At 42.8% G+C, this 9,829-nt stretch overlaps 1 protein-coding gene across 1 annotated transcript; it reads left to right on the forward strand.

The window, feature by feature from the left end:
- Positions 1 to 4,806: 4,806 nt before the first annotated feature.
- On the forward strand, positions 4,807 to 8,425 carry LOC146702615 (transcription factor Sox-9-B-like). Its single transcript, XM_085465542.1, has 3 exons — positions 4,807 to 5,630; positions 5,811 to 6,061; positions 6,198 to 8,425. Exons 1-3 carry the CDS (start codon positions 5,194 to 5,196, stop codon positions 7,010 to 7,012), a joined length of 1,503 nt encoding a protein of 500 aa, XP_085321668.1. The 5' UTR covers positions 4,807 to 5,193; the 3' UTR covers positions 7,013 to 8,425.
- The last annotated feature ends 1,404 nt before the right edge of the window (positions 8,426 to 9,829 follow it).

Consider the following 9,829-nt stretch of genomic DNA (forward strand, 5'->3'; position numbering starts at 1 on the left):
ATTCATGTACACACGTGTTTTTGATCTGTGCAGATCCACCAGATGACAGATTTGCAGCTGCTTCAAAGCCAATACACAACGAAGGGTTTGCTAAGTTTTCTGTTGTTTTGCCTTAATATTGATAAATGTTTCTTCTCGTTATTCTTTTATTACGGACTGGATTGCAGATGCTTTTATAAATCAATCAGTTGTAATAGTTAAAATGGACATAAAACACCTCTTTCAAGCCAGAGTACCAAGGTAAAGACCCAACAGAGAGAAATACAGAGAAAAACCCCAAAAATCAGACGAACCCCCCCATAAGCAAGGATTTGGCTACAGTGGGAAGGAAAAACTCCCTTTTGACAGGAAGAAACCTCCAGAAGAACCAGGTTCACGGAGGCCATCTATCTGCCATGACCAGATGCAGGTCAGGGGAGGAAGACAGGACAAAAGACACACTGTGGAAGACAGCCGAGGTTTATAAAACCTAATGATCCTCATCATGCTTGGACATTGTATGTGATGTTCCACAAGGCTCTGTACTAGGTCCAAAATTATTATTTATATAAAAGATATTTGGAAGGTATCTGATATATTACAATTAGTATTATTTGCAGGTGACACAAATACTGGGGGGTTTCTAAAGGAGATGCTGGATACGTTCACTTCAGAAATGTGCAAAATTAAAAAATGGTTTTTAACTATCGCTAAATCTAAGTAAAACTAAAATCGTTTAGTTTTAGTTGGGAACTCCCAAAGAAACTCATAAGTGCAGATGATAATAGATGATAAAATAAGCTGGACGTCTCATGTAAACAAAATTTCAAGAAGTATTTCAATTTTGAGTAAAGTAAAACACATTCTGGACCACAATTCACTCCACATTCTCTAATGTTCACTGATTTCACTGTATTTGCATTACTATGCAGAGGTTTGGGGCAATACTTAGAAATGTTTGCTATCATCAGTCTTCATACTGCAAAACAGGGCCATAAGGATAAACCATAAAACTGGTTACAGAGATCATACAAATCCACTATTCTTAAAATCAAAAATACTAAAATTCACAACTCTGGTTCATTTTCTCACTGTGCAAATTATATATAAAGCAATAAACAACCTACTTCCTGACAATATTCTTAAATTGTTTTCTAAAAGGGAACGGGGAAACAATTTGAGGGGAGAATTAAAGTTAAAACATCCCTGTATCTGTACAACAGTAAAAAGTTTTTGCATCTCTGTTTATGGAGTGAAGTAACTATATGCTTTATTAAAAAAACAAAAAAAAAAAAACATCTTAACCCTAATTTTAACAGTAGAGAGGGCGTCTGTCTCCAGAATCCAAACTGGGAGCTGGTTCCACAGAAGAGGGGCCTGAAAACTGAAGGCTCTGCCTCCCATTCTACATTTAAATACCTGAGGAACCAAAAGTGTGCCAGGAGGCTGAGAGTGAAGAGCTTTACTGGGGTTTAAAAACCAGGTCTCCTGTCCTCATTGCCATAGCCGTGTGTCTGACACGATAGTATCAGAGACACGATAGTATCAGAGACACCTGGTCTCACTGACATCAAGCAGAGCCCTGAGTAGAAACAACAGTCTTAGGCCTTGAACTTTCAAGATTTTTCATCAATAAGACAATCATAATAGGCCACCTTTACAAGTGAGAAGGCCCTTTGCTTTTTTTTCATCCATGTTGAATTTTTTTTCAGGCATCTATCAGCTATTCAGAGATAACTAGGTGTAAAGTTGAACACAGGGTCATTTAAATGGGTCTTGTGTAGAATTTCTAGCACGCAAAGACCCTTTTTTAACCTGCTTTACATACTGCGAAATTACGGCTGTGCTGTTTTCTATAAATGATGCCACACTCTGAACCGTACTCCACTTCAGAAAGCAGAAAAACAATATTCAGACGAAGTAAACAGCCAGGCTGCTCTTACGGAGATTGGAAGATGTAAGTTGGCTGTTAAAGCTAACGAATCAAATGGCAGAGGCAGAGATCCCATTACCCTGATGTTTCTAAATCAGGGTAATGGGATCCAGTTGTGGAAGATGAATATATTTTTGTTCTTTGACTTAACCAAATAAGGATAAGATGGTATCTTCACTGTTGCCTCACGTTTCCATTGTGATCTTTGATTTCTCAAAGTGGCATTAAAGCAAATCTTTAAAGTCGACTTTTCGAATACCTCTATTCACTTTGTGGACTCATGACACATTAATTGTGTCTTAGAAACCGCTCAGCTCCAGGTTGTGTCTTCCTTTTCTTTTCTTCCCTGTACACTTTCCAACACCCCCCTTCTTTTTTTAGCCCCTCTTGGCATGTTTACTTGGTCAACAGCATCACCACGTTTTCCCCCACTCTGCTCTGTGACTCAATGCGTTCATGCCTCCGTTGCTCTTACAAGCAAACACGGTTGCATTTGGTGGCCTTGTGCAGCGGCACGCAGCGGCACGCAGCGTGCACGCGACCTCGCTGGCGTCCCACGAGCCATTTAACGCCGATCCAAACTGCTCCCTTCTATTTGTGTTCAAACTGAGTATCTTAAATAAGCACCGCTCGTGTAAATAAACTCACAGTGGAACGGAGGAGTCGGCGATGTTAGGCTTTAGTGTTTTGGAACCACAGGCCTAATTGGTGAGGCAGAGAGAGAATTACTGAGCGATTCAGAGTTTGAGCAGCCGAACTAAAAGCAAACAGGCGACGTTACAGCATCCAGAATATTCTCCCTTTTTAAAGCACTCGGGAGCAAGGGGAGAAAGGAAAAGCGGTGAGATTTGTCTCTGTTTAAAACAAAACCAAAAAAAAAAGAAAAGCTGTGGGTGTCTGTATGTGTGCAGCTCATTGAGCAACAAGAGCAGGCAGCAGAGTTAAATTAGCTCTTACCTGACATCTGTGAGCTATTAAAAGCAACTTCAGGTAGCACATGTTGTCCACATTAACCTGAACCGAGATTTACATTTCCACATCTCCACAAAGCATAATAAACAATCAAAAGGGGGGCATGTGCAGGCAGGTTACCATCATCAGTGACCGCTTCGAGAGCACGCCACAGAGTCGTTGGAGAACAGTGTGCCATGATTTCTGAGATGAATCATCATTAATTTGCAAATTTTGAACACGTTTTAATCGTCACTAAATCACTGTGATTTAAAACACAATTCAGTGTGCTACATACACAGAAACAAAGTATTGATCCTATCGTGCTAAAATAAGTCAAGTACCAATACCACCGTTGGCAGATAGATTAAGCTCTACCTTCACTTACTACAGCTTTTAAAAGCTGTTTACACATTTATATCTGTTGTGTAATCATAATCTAAATCAATGATGTCTAACTCATTTTACATTGTGGACCCACCACCATGATCTTAAGTGGGCCGAACAAAAAATGCTCCCCTTTCTTCAAGCCTAAATAAGTTTAACTGTGCAACTGTTAATCCCTGAGATATCAACATGTGTATTGATAAAAAAAAATGCTGCTGCAGCAAATGAAAGATTGTGAAAACAGTAACTTTATGATTTAATTGTTTATTAATTGTTTTTATTGTGTTTATTTACCAGTTAGCAGGAAAAGTTTAAAGTTATCAAAATACAGCAAAAGTCTCTGTCGTCCTTCACATTTTTCCAGTGCCATCCCGCGGGCGTGACTTCCAGTATTTCCTGGGCGGATTCTGGCCCCGGACCCTTATGTTTGACACCCTGACCTGCTTCTCTTACTTGTAAAGAGCTATTGTCACATTGCTGCCTTGCTACAGTTACATAGGCAGACTATATGCATGCATGCATTTATCAGTACTTCACTACTGCTGAAAAACAGAAAAAAAAGATTTTCACAGTTCCTATTTAAAATGAGATGTACATAAATTAATAAACCCTATAAAACAGCGCTTCTTATTGGAAGTCATATTGTAAAAGCAGTGTTTCAAATAAGTGCACGATTCCAAAGAGAATACAGAGTTTATAATACTGTGTAACAGAACTCTGTTTTATGAAGCACATTTGGAGGGGAAAGCAGGTAGAGGCTGAAGTTGAACAGTCAGCAAATTGAACAAAATCCGCAATTCACTGGATTATTGCTCTGTTGTTGGAAATGAGAAGAGCGACACAAATCAAAAGCTGATGTTTGACAGCAACTGTTGCTCTGCAGCAGGCTTCACTCTCCTCCTCCTCCTGGCAAGCGCAGGGTGGCAAGTTTACTGATTTTCTAGACTGCTGTCCCCCCCTATTGTTCAGATGCTGTAACTGTAGGTAAGCTTCTCGGTTTGATGGAAGACGAGCAGAGAAAATGTTAAAGTAGGAGTAGAAAGTAATTGCAGCTGTTTGGGACGCCGGACTGCTGAGAGTAACACGGATTTGTTGATAATCTATCTGCAGATCTTTTGCCTCTCGCGTCTGTTTGCAAAATTAATTTGTTTTCCGTCATTATAAAATGCTACTTTGAGTAATTCATAATATATGGATAAATATTCAGTACGTGATAATAAATGTCCCCATGAAGCCTTAAAATGAAGTAGAAAATTAAAAACTTAAAAGAAAATTTGAAAAATTAAACACAGCATGCAGACACTGGTGAGCAGTGCGTGCGTGTGTGTGTGTGTGTGTGTGTGTGTGTGTGTGTGTGTGTGTGTGTGTGTGTGTGTGTGTGTGTCAAGGAAATGTGTGTGCTGCCCGCGCTGGTTAGGAGAAGGAAAAAATGGGATCAAATTCCTTCACTCTGGCGTCACATGTTGCCAGCCAATCGGATTAGGGCTTTCCTCAGAACCTTAAAGCGCTATAAAGCCCGCATGCAAAACGTTTTCAGTTCAAAGCACTCAAGCTTCTTGGGGATTGTACTCGGGAACGAGAAGGGAGCTCTTTACCGTTTCATTCTGCACAGCTGAACACAGAGTCGTACCTGCTGGCGTGTTTTGGGTTGTTTCGTGTTTTTTTCGTCCTTGCAAGTGCGGATCCGTTAGCAGAAACCAGACTTATCCTGGAGAACTCGTGCGTAAAAGCGCCTCATCTCCAGATCGGCTTTTACGCACGGTACACGGGAGAGAATTTGAGAATCTTCCCCGTTTTTTTACCTGTTTTTTTGCTGAAAGGTTTTGCTCAAGGGCATCCTGGCAAGGTGAAGTGAAGTCAGAGGCTTTTCCCCTCCTCTCTTTCAAAAAAGCAGAATTAACTCCACGATTTCACGCGTAAATTGGCACCAAACAGTTTTTCGTATGAATCTCCTCGACCCCTACCTGAAGATGACGGAGGAACAAGACAAGTGTCTCTCTGACGCCCCGAGCCCGAGCATGTCCGAGGACTCTGCGGGCTCCCCGTGCCCGTCTGGCTCGGGCTCCGACACCGAGAACACCCGGCCGTCGGAGAACGGGCTGCTCAGAGCGGACGGATCTCTGGGCGACTTCAAGAAGGACGAGGAAGACAAGTTTCCCGCTTGCATCCGCGAAGCCGTGTCCCAGGTGCTCAAGGGTTACGACTGGACCCTCGTGCCCATGCCGGTGCGCGTTAACGGATCTACCAAGAATAAGCCCCACGTTAAGAGACCAATGAACGCGTTCATGGTGTGGGCTCAGGCTGCTCGGAGGAAGCTGGCGGATCAGTACCCGCACCTTCACAACGCGGAGCTCAGCAAGACACTCGGAAAACTCTGGAGGTAAGTGTGGATGCGCTGTAAATAGTTCGGCACTTTTTACGTAACGATTAGCATGCACTGTCTGATTTTTTGTTAATATATAAATGTAGAATTTCATTTCCCCCCCACAGTTAGCTCCTTTTTGTTTATGAATTACAGCAGAAACTGACTGGTTTAATAATTGGTCATTTGTACGCACAGACTTCTCAATGAAGGAGAGAAGCGGCCGTTCGTGGAGGAAGCTGAGCGTCTCCGGGTGCAGCACAAGAAGGATCACCCGGACTACAAATACCAGCCCCGAAGGAGGAAGTCTGTAAAGAACGGGCAGAGCGAGGGCGAGGACGGCAGCGAGCAGACGCACATTTCCCCAAACGCCATCTTCAAAGCTCTCCAGCAGGCAGACTCCCCTGCATCCAGCATGGGAGAGGTGCATTCTCCTGGAGAGCACTCAGGTGAGGACCTCCTGCCATCATTTCAGATTGTATAAGATAAATATTGACTTTCAGTCCAACTGGAATGCTTAAACAGTCCAAAACCTGTTCTTAACTTTAAAGCAAAATCTAACCTGTGTCATTTTGTGCCCTCCAGGCTCCCAGGGTCCCCCTACCCCTCCCACTACCCCAAAGACTGATGTCAGCTCAGGCAAGGTCGATCTAAAACGCGAAGTAGGCCTCCGCTCCCTGCCTGATGGTCCCGGTGGGCGACAGCTCAACATTGACTTCCGTGACGTGGACATCGGCGAGCTGAGCAGCGATGTCATCTCCCATATTGAGACCTTCGATGTCAACGAGTTTGACCAGTACCTCCCTCCCAATGGCCACCCGGGGTCCACCAACGCAGCGCCAGTAAGTTACACTGGCAGCTACAGCATCAGCAGCGGCGGCGCTCCAGTCAGCCCCCAGTCAGGAGGCACCTGGATGGCTAAAAGCCCGAACCAGCAGGGACAACAGCAGCAGCAGCACACCCTGACCACCCTGGGGAGCAGTGGGGCTTCAGATGGCGCTCAGACCCAGCACAGGACCCAGATCAAGACAGAGCAGCTGAGCCCGAGCCACTACAGCGAGCAGCAGGGCTCCCCACAGCACGTCAGCCCCTACAGCCCCTTCAACCTGCAGCACTACAGCCCCTCCTCTTCCTACCCGGCCATCTCCAGGGCACAGCAGCAGCAGTACGACTACCCTGACCACCAGGGGGGAGGCACTACAACTGCCTCCTCCTACTACAGCCACGCGGGGGCGGGGCAGAGCTCGGGGCTGTACTCAACTTTCAGCTACATGAGCAGCCCAAACCAGAGGCCCATGTACACGCCCATAGCCGACAACACAGGGGTGCCCTCCATCCCGCAGAACAGCCCGCAGCACTGGGATCCAGCGCCGGTTTACACCCAGCTCACCAGACCCTGAGACACTTACAATGCAACACTTTACTCTGGGGGGGAGGGAGGGTGGTTCCCCCGTCAATCAGACACTTGAACTCAGAAAAAAAAAAGAAAAAAAAGAGAGAAAGGAGAGCTGGACTTGTGATTGGCTCACGTAGTGCCTTGCTATTATAGAAGCTATATATTATATTTTTAGAGAGATGGAAGACTTTAAGAAAATCCTCTGTGAGGACTTACTGATTGTCAATATTTCTGTAGGTACTGTTTATGTTTCCATAATTTTTCTTTCTTTTCTTTTTTTTTTTTAATATTCTGGCAGTTTGTAACCCATGGGGACATGGGGGTGGGGTGGGCAGAGGGTTAGGATAATTATTTGTACCTGTAGATATAAAATAAAATAAAAAAACAGCTTTATTTTTTTTTTAACCAGTTCGGCAACTAACCACTGGCAGTAGTGCAGATTCTGGTTCTCTGTCAGGTTTCTGTTACTTTTTGTTGTTGTCGTCGTCGCCGCTTACTCTTTTTGCGTGCCATTCAGCGAGTACGGTTTGTATTTTATGCTGTTGGAGTCCTGTTGTTGTCTGTTAGGCAATACAAGAACAAAGAGAGAGACTTTGCCTCTCAGTGCCGCGCTGTCTCGATGGCAGGGAGGGAGACCGCGGCCCCTTCCACCACCCGTGCCTTGGATTTAACATTTTCCCCCCGATGTTTTGTACTTTTTGTGTGTCTGCGCTCAATGGCTGCAGCTGAGATTACGCTTAACTGTCCAACAGTGTGTGCTTGACAGTCACAGGAAGTCACCTTTGACCCCTCCCCCCTGCGGTCTCCCCACTCCCACAGGCTGGTGTCCAGTATGCACCCCCCAAACCTTACCCTCCAGGTCAAATCCAGTTTTATTTATTTATTAACTTTATTTCAAAGTAATTATTTTACATGCTATTCTTATTACTAATGAATTGCCCTCTTTGCAATGTAGACAACATATAACCCCCCCTCTTTTTCTTTTTTCTTTTTGTTTTCCCAACCCAGGAGGTACGTAGACAAAATGGTACATGCTGTAGTCCTCTTTTTCTGGTTTATTTATCTTATCTAAATGTTTTAAGTATGTGTTTGCCTTTGTTTCGTGGGTTTGGAGGGGGGACTATCTAACAAAATGATTTTTATGTTATTTGTGAATTTTTCTTTGCGTCAGACTTCAAGATATGGCTGGAAGAACTGGAAAATAGCATCTCTCACAGTTCTCTTTTTGTTCATGCATTCACCAGAGGGGAACATACATCCTTTCTGCTCTGAAAGCTCCATTTCCTTTTCTCTGAGTATCAAAGAACTGATGATTCCAGTAATCGTTTACCCCCCTTCCTGCAATCTTACCATGTATTTGTACTGTCTTTAAAGACACTTTTGTATATGTATTTGCAATAAAAAAGAAAATGCTATTAAAAAAAAGAGTTTGTCATTTATGACTCAGCATACAACTGCAATACCACAGTGCTGACTAACATATGACACCAATGTTGTTGATGATACTGGTGCAGTGAAAGGGTTAAACAAAGAGTGCCAAGAAGCAGCGTTAGTGTTTGTTTTCCCAGAAGCCCTGCGTTTTTTTTCCTACCCTCTTCCTCCTTCTCCTCCTGTCAGCTGGTGACAGCAGGGGGTTGTGAACCTTCTAGAAGGGAAGGGGTCTGGAGGTGGGCGTTCGATGTGGTAACATGTAGTGTGGTAAAACTAATAAAGGTTTATCAAATTGATTCCAAAGGAAAACTGGGCTGATCAGGTCCCGCTTAGATAAGACAGCAGGGAGGGCTGATCCACACAAACAAGTCCACACTGCAAAACAGGATAACACTGACTTATTTCAAGCATTGCATTCAAAGCATATGGTTTTTATTTTTACAGGACAAAAACGAAACGCTTGCAACTACAGGACAAGTTATTGTGCATCAGCCATCCTGTTAAAAGTCAGCAATGTAAGCTGAGAGCAACCTGAAAACTAAGAAGACACTTAGAAAAGTTAAAAACAGAGTATTTTGAAACCATTGCAACTACAACATAAGAGACCAGTAAACAGCAATAGTTTTAATAACTGATGTAATTAAGTGAAGCTTATAACTGAAGAAATCTGGAATTGTTAAATGGTCTCTCTGACCCAGAATGGCAAGCATTTCAATTGAACTTTGAGCCATTTGTCTGAGAACTGGGACCTTTATATCAAGTTTGGAAGTTGTTTTGTTTCTTAATATTATACTGTATATGTTTTGTTTTATTTCAGTCAGTATGGGTCTGCTTGTTCATCAATATTTGTATGTTTGCACAGAGGCCTTTCTAGAACTGTGCGACCTGTGCAAGTATCATTGACTCTGCTCTGCTGTTTGGTAATTTTTAAAAGAATAGTTAGCTATTTGATGAAGTGCGCTTTTTAGTTTCTTTTATTTGAAAAACACACCTAGCAGCACGGTTAAAGCTGAACAGAACACATTATATCACATTTGTCTTCACTTACAGTTACATAACAAACTGTTACATGAGCGGCATTTGTGTTTTTGTATGAATTAAACAGACATTCAGTGTGTTATTTATGAGGTTTTAGAGTGCTGATTCACCAATACCACTGACATTCCATAAATCTTCATGCTTATTATGATTCAGGAGTAAAATCTCTAGTGTTTCCCCTTTTGTGAATTGTTCATAGTGTGAATTTTATTTACAATTATATCCTTTAAGTTATTGCTAAATTATCAGCTAATGCTAAAAGCTAGGTTTCCAAGCTGTTTTTGCTAAACTGTAAAGGTGCTAATTAGCAGTCTAATAAAAATACTAGAAATTCAATCACTAAACTGAAGCA

The sequence above is a fragment of the Copadichromis virginalis genome, linkage group LG8 (assembly GCF_057382275.1).
Source record: "Copadichromis virginalis isolate Kocher_CV1m ecotype Utaka linkage group LG8, C_Virginalis_male_GT1.1, whole genome shotgun sequence".
Taxonomy (NCBI): domain Eukaryota; kingdom Metazoa; phylum Chordata; class Actinopteri; order Cichliformes; family Cichlidae; genus Copadichromis; species Copadichromis virginalis.

Coding starts and splice junctions, on each gene's coding strand:
- LOC146702615 (XM_085465542.1), top strand. CDS start 5,194: ATGAATCTCCTCGACCCCTACCTGAAGATGACGGAGGAACAAGACAAG. Junction 5,631..5,810: donor ACACTCGGAAAACTCTGGAG/GTAAGTGTGGAT, acceptor TTGTACGCACAG/ACTTCTCAATGAAGGAGAGA. Junction 6,062..6,197: donor TTCTCCTGGAGAGCACTCAG/GTGAGGACCTCC, acceptor TGTGCCCTCCAG/GCTCCCAGGGTCCCCCTACC.